Raw genomic sequence first — 14,710 nt, forward strand, 5'->3', positions numbered from 1 at the left:
CTAGCAACAGAAATCATCCAGAATTTAATCAAAATTTCACCAGTGAAAAAAATGCAGAAATGGCAGAGACACTTATGGAGTGCACACTATCTGTTTGCGCTACAGGAGATACCCGAAATCTTCTGAGGAACCAGAGATCTAACTGGCTTAGGAGAATGAGAGTTGAACGAAATTACTGCAAGAAGATTATACTGCAGAAATTAATGGGGCTGAAATCTGATAAATCTCTATGACCTAATTTTCATCCCAGAGTGTTGAAGGATGCGTCTATACCCAGGTGGTCAATCTATTGGTGATTACATGCGGTTCCCGATTTACAAACATCTGACTTACAAAGGCTCATATTTAAGACTGCGATCCCATACAGGAGAGCAACTTTAATGATTTGACCTGCAAACATTTCCTGTACATACAAATGGCTACTTTGGAGTTTCCTGCATTGCATACAAATGGGCCTGCAGACAGACTCAGAAATGGAAACTGTTTGCAACCCAGGGACTGCCTCCATCTTCCAAAGTTCTACACTTAACGGAAAGATTTCTGCAGATTTGAAGGTTGCAACTGTCATCCTCATGTTAAAAGAGAGTGAGAAAGAAAACAGGAACTACAGGCCTTACACAGAAATTGCTGGAAAAGCTCAGCCGGTCTGGCAGCACATGTGGAGAGAAATCAGAGCTAACGTTTGGGGTCAAGTGACCCTTCCTCAGAACTACAGACCTGTTTGCCTTGCATCAGTAGGAGAGAAAATGCCACAGGTCGATGATAAAGGAGCAGATTAATAGACATTTAGTTGATTGTGACCTGATTGTGCATAGTCAGCAAGGAATTGCAAATGGGAAATTAATATTTGACTATTTTGGAGTTTTTTTAAAAGATGCTACCGAAACATAGATCAAGGAGATCCAATTGTGATTGAATACTTAAATTTTTAGAATTCTGACAATGTTTTCATAGGAGGTTGGTTAGAAAATTAAAACATATTGCACAGGAAGTAATGTTCTGGTGTAGTTTAATGATTGGTGAACAGACAGAAAACACAGTGTGTGGGAATAAATGGGTCATTCTCTCAATGTGTCTGGTGGGGGACCACAAGGTTCAATAACTTGGCCTCAGCCATTCACAACATAAATCAATGATTTGGATGCAGGAACCAAATATAATACTTCTAAATTTGTGATGATACAAGGCAAAGGGAGATCGTGTGAAGCGTACACGATATTAAGTACCTTCAAGAGAATGGGGACAGCTTGAGTGAATGGTTTAAAAAAAATGGCAGGTAGACTGTAATGTGGAAAGATATGAGAAGGTGGAAATCGTAAAGGTGCAAAGGGACCAAGGCATCCTTGTCAATAAGTCATTAAGCTACATGGCAAGCTCATGGAATTTAGCCTTTATCTAAAGAAAATTTAAGGTGTTGCTTTAATTGCACAGGAGCTTGGAGTATTTTGTGCAGAATTGGTCTCCTCACCTCCGTGAAGAGATTTTGGCAGGGAGAAAGGGCAATTAAAGTTCACCACAATTTTGCACACACACACCCCCCCCCCCCCACCCCCGTGGAAGTGGCAGAATGGTCCTCTAAAGAGAGATTGGGAAAATGGGTTTGTCCTCTCGGCAGTTTTGAAAGTTGAAGATGAAAGGCCACATTGAAATCTACAAAATACTTAAAAGAGACAAACAGGGTAAATGCAGGAAAGATGTTTACCCTGACTGGTGAGTCTAGTAATGGGGGCACAACGTAAAAGGTAATTAATGTGTATTGGGACGGATGGGTTAAAGGCATTGAAATGTTCAATCAGGCATAGAAAGTTAGGTTCGATGGACTGAACAGCCTACACTCCTGTTCCTATGTTCCCAATATGATTTCTCTTCTGGGAAAAGTCACATGAGACTCCAAAAAGTAAGTTTACTCCTCTCTCCATTGATTCTCCTGATCTACTGAGTTGCTCCAGCATTTTCCATTTATATTGAAGTTCTCCAGTGTCTGCAGCATTTCCCTTTATTCCATCATTGATACCTGAAGCATATAGGCAATATTAAAACACGTGTGCAGCTCAGACAGGTTGACACATGGATCCACATCTCAGTGTCTCTGAATAGGCAGGCACCTGATCTGCACTCTTCAGGCAAAGTCAACTCCTCTCAGAAATCCTGATTTCCCAGAAAATTGGAACTGGAGCTTTTGGGGAAAAAGTCCCCAACCTCAATTAGAGCTGGACACTTTGAGGGCTTGCCCGTAATGTTGGAGGAACAATATTTGCCTTAACTCCTGGTCATCTAGAAAGCTGGCGCTCCAATATCACACACTGACCAGCCAATGGACACCTGGTCCAACAATTATCCGTGAGGCAGAGAACTCTTTGATATCATCCAATGCCACCTCCCAATCCTCCATACCATCCAAATGTTAATCCCCACCCTGAGTTTCCAACCCCACTCTGCAACACCAATGCAAGCCCCTGGCACCTACTCTCTCACTTGTCATGGTACCCGCTCACCCACACAGCTGTCAAGAAGCCTCATGTATCACAGTCACCTACTTAACTGCAATCCCAACCCCTTCCCCACTCACCTGCCACCCTAGTACCACATCCACCCAGCTCCCTACCCCTTGACTACCGCACTCCCTCTCCCACTTACACAATTACACTCTCTCAAGATCTGTCAAAATGGCTTTGCAACCTTTAAACATTTTACTTTATGGAGTGCACAATTACCGAAGTGGAAGCGGGGGACTGACCCTGCACTGAATGCCCTCGTAGTCACTTTCCTACAATGGTGGCATCCACGATAGGGTCAGGAGTCTGGCTGAAAAAATTCACTGGTAGGTAACTGGGAAATCTTTAATAGGTACACTGTCAGTTCAGATCTGTCTCGATGTGAATTGAAAAATCTAGAACAACGAAACTTACAGACCACGCTCTGAAAGTCTAATGAAGTAGAATCTAAACTCTGCAGGATGAACAGGACCAAGTCGAACATAACTGATTAGGGATAGTCAACGTGGCTTTGTGCGTGGGAAATCATGTCTCATGAACTTGAGTGAGTTCTTTGAAGAAGTAATAAAGGGGATTGATGACGGCAGAGTGGTAGACATAACCTATATTGACTTCAGTAAAGCATTCAACAAGGTTCCTGAGTTGGTAAGGTTCGAACTCATGGAATAGAGGGTGAACAAGCCATTTGGATACAGAACTGGCTCAAAAAGTAGAAGACAGAGGGTGGTGGTGGAGGTCTGTAGGAGTGAGGCTGGAAAAGCACAGGTCAGGCAGCATCTGAGGAGCAGGTTAGTCAACCTTTCGGGCTGAAACCTTTTCTCAGGGCTGTTGGAGGGCTGCTTTGCAAACTGGAGGCCTGTGACCAGCGATGTGCCACAAGGATCAAAGGGTCTACTGCTTTTTATTGTTTACTTAAATGATTTGAATGTGAATAAGAGATACGGTTAGTGAGTTTGCAGATAACACCAAAACTTGAGGCGACAGCGAAGAAGTTTATTTCAGAGAACAACAGGAATCTTGATCAAATGGGCCAATGGGCTGAGGAGTGGCAGATGGAGTTTAATTCAGATAAAGTTGAGGTGCTGCGTATTAGGAAAGGGAAATCAGGGCAGGGCTTATATATGTAATGGTAAGGTCCTGAGAAGTGTTGCTGAACAAAGAGACCTTGAAGTTCGGGTTCACAGTTCCTCGAAAGTGGAGTTGCAGGTAGACAGAATAGTGAAGAAGATGTTTGGTATGCTTGCCTCTACGGGCCAGCGCATTTGAGTACAGGAGTTGGGAGGTCTTGTTGCAGCTGCAGAGGACATTGGTGAGACCACTTTCGGAATACTGCATGCTATTCTAGTCTCCCTGCTGTCCGAAGGATGTTGTGAAACTTGAAAGGGTTCAGAAAAGATTTACAAGGACGTTGCCAGGGTTGGAGGTTTTGACCTGTAGGGAGAGGCTGGATAGGCTGGGGCTACTTTAAGCTGAGGGGTGACCTTATAGAGGTTTATAAAATCATGAAGGGCATCCATAGGGTAGATAAGCAAGGTCTTTTCTCCGTGGTGGGTGAGTCCAAAACTAGAGCGGCATTGATTTAAGGTGAGAGGGGCAAGATCTAAAAAGGGACCAAAGGAGCAACTTTTTCATGCAGAGGGTGGTGTGTGTATGGAATGAGTTGCCAGAGAAAGTGGTGGGAGCTGGTACAATTACAACATTTAAAGGCACCTGGAAAGATATGTAAATGGGAATGTTTTCAGAGGAATATGGGCCAAACACTGGCAAATGGCACGAGATTTATTTGGGATATCTAGTCGGCATGGATGAGTCGGACCGAGATAATAACATGGAACAAAAACAAAGTTGCTGAGGGGCTTTCTGAGGGAGGGTCACCGGCCCTGAAATGTTAACTTCTCTTATCTTCACAGATGCTGCCAGACCTGCTGGGCTTTTCCAGCGACTTTGTTTTTGTTCCTGATTTACAGCATCCTCAGTTCTTTCGATTTTTACGAGATAGTAACATGCTGTATATCTCTATAACCAAATGAAATACAATATTAATTCAATAAACACTGCATCTGTAGAAGGAAAAAAAGTGTAAACTTCATGGTGGCAGATTACTGACCATGATTAACAAGAGTTCATATCGAAACTGGATAAGAATCTAGTAAAGTCTCAAAAAGACTAATAGTTACCTGCAGAACAGCATGGTATGTTCGCCCCATAAAAGCTAGCCACGCTTGGGGCAGTAAAATAGATTTATGCCATTCAGAAGGTTGGATAGGCACCTAGAAGTCAAAAAGGTCCTTAGAAGAAAGAACACTTCACATTTTTATCACATCAAAATGAAAAATTTCAGTTTGTCAGAACAATTATCAGCGATTACCATGCACACAATTGACCTCTTTGATACTGCAATAAATATTGTCACCTTAGCAGTTTTGATTGCCATCAAACTTAATAATTCATTTGTGAAATGTCCACGAATACAAAAACACAAATTAATTCATGTCCATCTTTGGTTACCCTGCCAATGACTCAGGGAAATGTGGGTCATTTTCTAAACATTATTGGCTATTCATTTTGGTTGTGAAAACAGAAAGCTTTGCAGAACACCTCCGCTCGGTTCGCAATAAACAACTGCACCCCCCAGTCGCGAACCATTTCCACTCCCCCTCCCATTCTTTAGATGACATGTCCATCATGGGCCTCCTGCAGTGCCACAATGATGCCACCCGAAGGTTGCAGGAACAGCAACTCATATTCTGCTTGGGAACCCTGCAGCCCAATAGTATCAATGTGGACTTCACCAGCTTCAAAATCTCCCCTTCCCCCACCACATCCCAAAACCAGCCCAGTTTATCCCCTCCCCACACTGCACCACACAACCAGCCCAGCTCTTCCCCTCCACCCACTGCGTCCCAAAACCAGTCCAGCCTGTCTCTGCCTCCCTAACCTGTTCTTCCTCTCACTCATCCCTTCCTCCCACCCCAAGCCGCACCTCCATCTCCTACCTACTAACCTCATCCCACCTCCTTGACCTGTCCGTCTTCTCTGGACTGACCTATCCCCTACCTACCTCCCCACCTATACTCTCCTCTCCACCTATCTTCTTTTCTCTCCATCATCGGTCCGCCTCCCCCTCTCTCCTTATTTATTCCAGAACCCTCACCCCCATCCCCCTCTCTGATGAAGGGTCTAGGCCCGAAACATCAGCTTTTGTGCTCCTGAGATGCTGCTGGGCCTGCTGTGTTCATCTAGCCTCACATTTTATTAGCTCTGTAGATTGGTTTATTTTGGACTCAGAAAAATTCCCACCAAAACACTTGCAATTTCTAAAGGCCCTTGTGTCTCTTGAAGAAGCTTCTATAAAGGTCTGGTTTCCCAGGGGTTGAATACATCACAAAGCCCAGACTTCTAAAATAACAAAAGCAGTGCTGATCAAAGCCATACACTGTTAGTTCTCAGGTGATTGCGTTGGGTTCTTTGACCATTTCCAGATGAGTTACAGCATGAACCATTTCCTCTATCCCTTCATCTTTTGTAAAATGATGATAAAAGTGTATGAGAGTGAGAACAGAATGGTAATTAACACAACAGGGAATCCCCCTTGCAGCATGTAAATGATAAGCAGGGGCTGAGAGGAGGGGTGGGTCATAGAGTCACAGTTGTACAGCGCAAAAACAAACCCTTTGGTCCAACTCATCCATGGCAACTAGATGTCCTAAATAAATCTAGTCCCATTTGCCAGCATTTGGCCCATATCCCTCTGAACCTTTCCTAGTCATATACCCATTGAGATGCCTTTTAAATGTGGCTATTGTACCAGCCTCTACCACTTCCTGTGGCAGCTCATTCCATATTCGAGAAAAGAGGCTGACATACATATATATTTCATTTGAAGGGCAGGGCGAGGCTAGAAAATTTCTTGATGAGGGCAAAGGTAAGATGCACTGAAGAGGCTGCCTGTGCCTCGGGTGAATAAGTTGTCTACTCTAGATGGCTTACATTCCACAAAGTTGAGATTGGATAGCAAAATCTTCCCATCTTCCCTAGATACAGGGCAGAAGGCAAGTGACTGGGTAGTGGGAAATCAAACACCTTCGTTCAAGCAAAGTGGCAAGAATATTCCAAGTAACTACGGTCAAGTCAGTTTAATGCTGGGTAAGATTTTAAAAGCAATAATAGAGAGGAAACATTAACAAGTTCCTGGGAATGATTTGAATTAACTAAAGAGAGGCTGTATATATTTTGTAAGGGACAGATCTCACATTTGCCTAATCTGAATGAAGTTTTTGAAGAAGTAATAGAGAAGGTTGAAAGAGTCAATGTGATGGATTCAGAGATCGTAGGAACTGCAGATGCTGGAGAATCTGAGATAACAAAGTGTAGAGCTGGAGGAACGCAGCAGGCCAAGCAACATTTGAGCAGGAAAGCTGATGTTTCAGGTCTGGGCACTTCTTCAGAATGCTCTGCATATGGATTTTAAAGAAGTTTTTGACGCATTTCCAAATTAATGACTTGGACATTTGAAAACAGAGTGAAACTTCAACATTTGCTGATAATATCAAACTTGCAGATGAAGCAAACTGTGGGGGATCCAGTTGACTGCAACAGGACATAGATAGAATTGTAGAATGAGCAGCTATGTTACTAATGGAGAAGAACAAGATGGTGCATTTGGGAGAAGGTATGGGCAAAAAAACATGACAGACACAATGAAACAGATCTAAAGAATGAGCAAGATGGATGTTGGGGTTTATGTGCACAGAGCTTTGAAGGTGGTAGGTCATTTTGACAGAATAGTTAACAAAGTATTGGTTATCGGGAACTTTGTAATTTGCAGTATGACTACAAAAGCACAGAGGTGATGCTGATCCCTGATCAAGTTTTGGTTAGGTCACAAGAATAGTACTACATCCAGTTCTAGTCACCACAAAAGGTACAGAAGAGGTTCACCAAAATGCTTCCAAGGTTAAGAAATTTTAGCTACAAGATTAGGTTGAAGCAGCCAGGATTATTTTCTTTGGAGGAAACAGGATAAACCAGAGGTCTGACAGAACTGTACAAGATTATGAGAAATGTGGTTAAGGTGGACAAAGAAAATACTGTTCTCCTTCCGTGATGATTCAAGGGCTAGAGAGCGCAGATTTTTTGTGTAAGAGGTACTGGGTGATCTGAGGAAGAATGGGTTTCTAAACACAGACAGCGATAATGATCCACAAATCACTACTTACAAAATGTTAGCAGCAGAAATGTTGAATGACCTCAAAGGGAAACTGGATTGGTGCCTGAGCAAAGTATAGCTGATGGCTATGAGAATAAAGTTGGGGATGAGGCTGCGGGGTTTCTCTACAAAGAGCCGGCACTGAATTGATGAGCCATCTGTGCTACAATGACTAAGATTGTTCTTAAACAGGGTTTCTCCTGAAATTTTGATAGAAGTAGTCCCATTGGGAGAAGCTGAAATTCCAGGGAGATTTTTCGTGCACACTGCCTTGAACCGTTCTGGAAATTTCTGTTCTCAAGCCATGGAGTTCAGAAGGGTGTAAATGGTTCAGAACATTCCAGAAAACCCATTGACTCATTTCAAGACAAAAATCTCAACTGACAATTTGCTGGTGGTTGCTTAAGTTACATCATGTTCTTTGCTAATTCAGTCTAATTTTGAACTTCTCCCGCAAGCAGGTAATAATTTTGGATTAGTGGTTCAAATTTAGACCACTTTGCTGCTTTTATTTTGTGATTCCATTTTAGTAACCTAATAGCTGCTTTTGTGGATATAACTCAGTTACCATTCAATTTAACTCAGTTCCCAAACAACTGCATGAAAAATTGAGGAATTAAGGAGCAAGCAATTCAAATAAGTCAATCCACTTCCTCTGTTCTAATCGCGTCAAAATCACAGAGCAATATCCATATTTTTTTAACCTTTCTGTGAGTAGAACTGGCTAAACTGGGCACACCCTGCAGAGACAGTAGTCCTGATTACAGAAACCTGCAAAGGGAAATCATCTAAAGATGGGTCTTGAACCTAATCTCTGAAAGAGAGAGCTGCTTCACTGGAGTTGTAACATTTTATACAATGGTGCTGATATTTTCTTTGGCAGGTTATTCCAGGGTCAAGCCGTCCTTAGTTGTAAACAACTTTGGGTGGTCAACACGCCAACAGATCTATGCATACATGGAAGAGCAGAGAGTCGTTTCTTGACAGAAAGTGTGGAAGGCAAACAGGCAGAGTCAGAGAGCTTTGCACTAACTGGGAAAGTGAAGCAAAGAGTTGCACGCTGAAGGAGAAGGAACATTAAACACTGCACAGGGTAAGGACGAGGTGGAAAGACAGAGGTGAGAGAGAATTAGCACTGACACTAACTGAGGGGAAAGAAGAGAAAGAGAGAGAGAGCGCATGCACACAAAGAAAGTTCCATTCTGAAAAAGAGAATGAGATGTTACACACTGACAGACAGTGCTACATCCTGACAGAAAGAGGCAGTGACTGAGGTAAATACTGGGTGGGAGAGATACAGAAAGATAGACAGAGACAGAGAGAATGAGAAAGAGACAGAATGAGAGAATGTGTGAGAGAGAGAGAGAGAGAATGAGAAACAAACACACACAAATGTACAAAATTATAGAAAACAAATTTACATTTTTTGTTGGCCAGTAGACAATCACGTGCGATCAATACACAATCAGGTGTAATTCTGTGCAAACACTAAAAAAAAATTTGACACGTGTTTCACAAGCAGCATAAATACATTACCTCATGGATAAGGGCTGCAAGCATCTGCTGGTAGCTACGGCCCCGGCTCACCAGAAAGCGATTAATAGGCTTGCCATCTTTATCAGTCTGAACATGTAGATCATAACAAAGTAATAAACCAGCTGAAAGAAAGCAGGAAAAGCTTTAACAGGATAATTAACTTTCAGAAAGCATACTAGAGTGCAAACTGTAAATCCATAACATACATCCTCGCCCAGCAATGCTAATGCTATCGCTGAGGTAAAAGGACCTTCAGCTTGAGAGGTATAAACTATAAACCCAGGGTTAAAGCTTTGGGAATGCTTCTACATTTTACCACTTGTTTTCCTTGCTCATTCTTCTGAATGAAAAATGGAAACAGGGCCTTTTGGGGGATGTTCAGCAAGTCTCCCACTTGGTATTTCATGGGAAATGAAAGAGGTACACATGAGGCATTAGTGACATTTTTAGAAGCTCTGGGTGCATTTGGTTACCAAATAAACAGAAAACAGTTTCACTTTTATTCAGCAAACCAAATGTGAAACCTTTTATCCTGAGCCAGCCTGGATTTTGTGGTAGAAGTAGGTCTGAAGTTTGCAGCCGTCACTGATATCGAAGAGTATAATCTTTCAGCATTTGCGCATGCAGAGTAGAATGCAAACTGATGGAAGCTGTTGTTCAGTTTGCTGACCTCCTCCACTAGCAATAGCTCACCAAAAAATAAATGCTTAAAATATATATTGAATATGCTTGCTGCACATTTAACACATCAGAAAAGGTGAGATATTTCCTAATCAATCAATTAGTTCAGCGATGTTATTACACACCTCTGGAGCAGGTGGGACTTGAAGCCAGATCTGCTGGATTTTAGACAGAGGGACATTACCACTAGAGCCCCCAAAGAGTTTGTTCATTCTAACATAAAAGTGAGGTTTTAGTTGCATACCAAGCATTAAACACAAATAAACAACCTTGTCAGCAATTAAAGCTTTATTTCACAAGGCAGCAGTTATGTTCCTCCATTTACCAATTATCTTTGGATATGGAAACAAAATTTTTATTTCAAAACTCGATTTCCTTTCCAGCTCTTTTGCCTCTCCTTAGTCCCCAATTTCACTTCATTTATCTTACTTTCTGTACGCAATTTTTCACTGAACCAAGTGTTCCTGCCAGCACTTCTTAATTCAGACTCAGAATTCCTCAACACGACCTGACCGATCAGGCACAATGTTGCCTGACCTATTCGACCAGACTTCTTGTTAACTGCATCAATCTGTATCTAATGTTGCCCTAAGCCAACAAAAAGTCTAGGTGGTTGAAACCACAATAAAAGGGTGAGTGGTGCCTCATTACCGCTACCTACAAAACTCAAGCCACTGACTTAGCCAAGCACTAGTTATTCTGGCCCTTTGGATGCAATAAATTCATGACTGATCGTAACTTCTCAATGGCTCTATACTTATAAGACTTAACCTACACTTAACTCCTAAAAATTGGAGGAACTTCCATATGGATAAACACACCCAGCTATATGCTTGAAGTGCAAGTAGTAAATGGAGAGTTAAGCATGTTAGCACGATTGGAAGGTTTGCGTGATAAGGAGAGGCTGGATAGGCTTGAACCTTTTTAACTGGGGCCTAGGAGATTGAGGGGTGACCTTATAGAGACTTATAAATCAGGTGGTGAACACATGAGGTGAATAGCCAAGGTCCTTTCCACAAGGCAGGTGGGTCAAGAACTAGGCAGCATAGGTTTAAGGTGAGAGGGGAAAGAGTTAATAGGGACCAGATGGGCAAATTTATTTTTAAATGCCAAAACTGATGCATGAATGAGCTGCCAGAGGAAGTGGTGGAGGTGGATACAATTACAACATTTAAAGAATATTTGGACAGGTACATGGATAGGAAATGTTTAGAGGGATAATGGGCCAAACACTGGCAAATGGAACTAGTTCAGTTTAGGAAACCTGGTTGGGATGGAGGAGTTTGGCCAAAGCACTTGTTTCCGTGCTGTAAAAAAGTTGTTGTTCAATCTATTTTTCTGATCAACCTGCTGAGAGGTGTTATTACGCACCTCTGTAACAGATGGGACTTTAAGCTTGGCCCCCCGCTCCAGAGGAAGGAACACTACTACAGTGCCAGAAGTGGGCCCAAATGACTCTGTAGAGAGCTAACAGTAGGCTCCTTGTGTCCCATTGTACATGCCTCTATAGCAAACTAGGGGACGAGCAATACTTTCTTTACGTTTAAAGATAACGGGCACGCCAGCAAGATTCTGTATTAACAGAAATCTCCTGAGACTTAGGGGGTTAAAATAAAAGCCATCAAGCCTGAATCAATTCAAAAAAAATTAACATTGTTCCAATGCATTTGCATGAAGGGGGAAACTGATGATTAAAACCCTGAAAAACCTGGACTTCCAGAAATATTCCCTGGGGCATTTAGAGCACATTGCACCTAACAGCCAAATAAGAAGTGACCCTTGAATTATACTTGATGAATCAGATTTGTGAGCTGAGTCAATGCTACATTATCCCTTCATCGCCTGAAATGCAAAGTAGCCACAAGTTTCTGTCATTGCTCACTTTGGTCAAAGCATCCCGAGATCCATCCTTGCCTTTCCCAAATCTAATGTTATATTCCACTAGTGAGACCTTGGTGTCAAAGCCAGGGAAATATTTTATAACAAAATATTTTGGGATCACCCTTTAATGACAGGCAACAATCACAATAATGATCCTTTTTGTAGTTAAAACCCAGGCCCAACATGTTCATGTCAGTGTTAATGATCCACATGTATATACTTACAAATTTCCTACACACTAGCAAAGCAAAACATTCTTTTATTCTTTTTCCAGTCATGTGCTGACCCAGGTTTTGCTTTAAAGCAACAAGCGAATTGTCTCAACTATTCAAGTGGTAGTGAATTGCTCAACATTCTCTGATCAAGTAAATTTCTCTTAAATTTCTCACGGAGTTTCGAAGTGGCTATCTTGTTTTTAAATGGGCCCTTGTTTTGGGCTCCTGTACACTCCCACCCTCAATCTGCTTTCTCAACAAATGCCTTTGGAGCACCCTCTCAATTCCAAAGAAAGACAACCCTGAACCTGTTCAGACTTTTCTGACCGACATACTCACTTAGTTCTGGTGTCAATCTCATGATTTCTGAATGCACTTATGCCAGTGTTTTGGAATGATGCATTGTTCGATCGGGCTTTGACCAAGATTCCATAAAGTAGGCACTTTATTTCTTTCAACATTAAACTTCATATGTGCTCTCTGTAGCTTTGTTAACTTGCATCACCACTTTTCATGATTTACACACCTCAAGGTTAGTATCGCTATCTCATAGTGACTCTCATTTGTCAAGGAGTACGCAAACTCCTTATTGTCCCGACTAGAATGCAACACCTCTTCCCATTCATAATGGAATTCATTCATCATTTACATGTCCATTCCACAAATTTGTTACTATCTTCTATTTTACGGCAAATGTCATCACTATTAAGTATACCCTCTGAAGAGGTCAGACCAGACTCGAAACATCACATCTGTTTCTCTTGACACAAACCTGCAGTGTTTCTCCAGCATTCTCTGCTTATTTCAGATTTCCAGTACCCACAATCTTTTGCGCATTTTAACTAGACTAGTTTAGAAAAATGATAGGTGATCTCCTGAAAACATTTACGATTTTTAGGGGCTGTGAAAGGCAGGGGCTTGGCCGAGAGGTTGTTTCCACTTGTAGGAGTGTCTTGGACCAGAAAATACAATCTCAGAACGGAGAATCATCCAGTTAGTATCGAGAGGAGGAGGACTTTCTTCTCTCAGAGGACTGTGGAATTGTTTACTGCAGAGGACTGTCAAGGCTGGGTTATTAAGTATGGTCAAAGCTGAGATAGATTTTTTTCATCACTAAGGTAATAAAGGCAGAAGGGGAAATGTCAGGAAAACGGAGTTGAAGATGATTAGATCTCCCATGATCTCGCTGAGTGGCAGAACAGACTCGATGGGCTGAATGGCCTACTTCTGTTCCTCCACCTTATTGTCTTGTCCTTGATGAAAAATGTTGAGAGAATTGGTCAAAAAACATACAAGTTGAAAACTAGGAAAAGTCCAGAATACTCTACACACATTTTAAGTGTACTTTGCAAAGCAAAGCCTTATTTATGTGAAGTAAGGTAATATTGTCTAAACGTACAAGTCATAAATTCGTTAACATAATAGTGGTTCCCAAATGTTTTTATCTTTAAAAACAAGAGAGGTAGATCTCTTTTCTGAGGGCTATGTAAAGAGGAGAAAAAGTTTTATGCGGTGTTATATTAAAGTATTAAGTAATTGATACGGAATTATTAAAACCACAGAGGAATTTAGTCATCTTCGTAGTGACATTTTCATCTCTGTCTTACAAAGAGATTTAAAATAGATGTGGTTTGTGGCATTCCCCAAAAAAAACTTCAGCTTGATACAAGGCTACAGGACACATTGAGGATTTCACCGTTCTCTCAAAATGAAATATAAGAAACTAAATCCCATGTAGTCTTAAAAATCTCAACAGTCTTACTTAAGTGAATACTTCTCCACTCGACTATACTTCTATGTGTCCATTCTGATGCTGCAACTTTCTATTTTTGTTGCAGTTTTTACTCAATTATCTTTATTTGAAATATCTATAACCTCACACAGACACTTTACATGATTTATTAAGTGACAATAAAGCTTAAAATCAAATCAAATTTTTAGAAAAGTATCTGGATATATGGCACTGCAATGATGAAATTAGTTTGAGTTGTGAAACTTCTTGGATGACAGATAAGGTGACAATGCTGCCCAAAACGTTCTTGTCAATAAGGTTGATCATTAATTCACCTGCCAGACCAGACTTGAGTCCAGGTTGTTTGTTCTTCTCATAGGTCTTCAGCATGAAGTTAGGAATCCCCGCCACAGTCTTGCCTTGGTCAGAGCGTACAGTCCCTCCTCGGAGGGCCGAGTAATAGACCCCACGGGGCATCACCGTTAATTCTTGGGTCACGAGAGATGTCAAAAACTCTTCAAAAGCTGCAAGGAAAGGTCAAAGAACTGCTACTTCTGGCTGTCACAGTAGACAAAATTAGTAACTACAAGTTCAAATTTAAATAATGTGGTCAAGACAATCACTCCCATGTGTTATCTTGACTTTGAGTTCACCTCTGCCTAAACTTCTATCCAGGAAGTTATCAGTAAGCTATGTCAGATGCTGCAGGGAAGAGACAAATGTTTTTAACTCCTTCCTCCTCAGCGACTAATTACTACTTCGGCAACACTGGCCTCAGGACAAACATCTCATTAAGAACAGAATGGCATGAGTTTGCTTTCTATCTTCTGGATCAGCCACAAAGACTTTCAATCACAAACTCTGTTCAAAATTAGAGCCAGCTATGACACGGGCTTACAAACTTAATTTTGGATCTAATGGCCTGATCTACATAATTTTTTAAATTGAGTTTACAGTACTG

At 41.5% G+C, this 14,710-nt stretch overlaps 1 protein-coding gene across 3 annotated transcripts in view; it reads right to left on the reverse strand.

The window, feature by feature from the left end:
• Nucleotides 1–14,710, reverse strand: part of focad (focadhesin) — a 190,810-nt gene that overhangs the window by 78,163 nt on the left and 97,937 nt on the right. For all 3 annotated transcript variants that reach the window (XM_048526877.2, XM_048526878.2, XM_059642923.1), the window contains exons 20-22: nt 14,085–14,273; nt 9,241–9,362; nt 4,673–4,765 (exon numbers count right to left, since the gene is read on the reverse strand). In XM_048526877.2, coding sequence (XP_048382834.1) covers nt 4,673–4,765; nt 9,241–9,362; nt 14,085–14,273 — 404 coding nt within the window. The remainder of the gene's footprint in view (nt 1–4,672; nt 4,766–9,240; nt 9,363–14,084; nt 14,274–14,710) is intronic.

Source organism: Stegostoma tigrinum, chromosome 3 (assembly GCF_030684315.1).
Source record: "Stegostoma tigrinum isolate sSteTig4 chromosome 3, sSteTig4.hap1, whole genome shotgun sequence".
In the NCBI taxonomy this organism is placed as follows: Eukaryota; Metazoa; Chordata; class Chondrichthyes; order Orectolobiformes; family Stegostomatidae; genus Stegostoma; species Stegostoma tigrinum.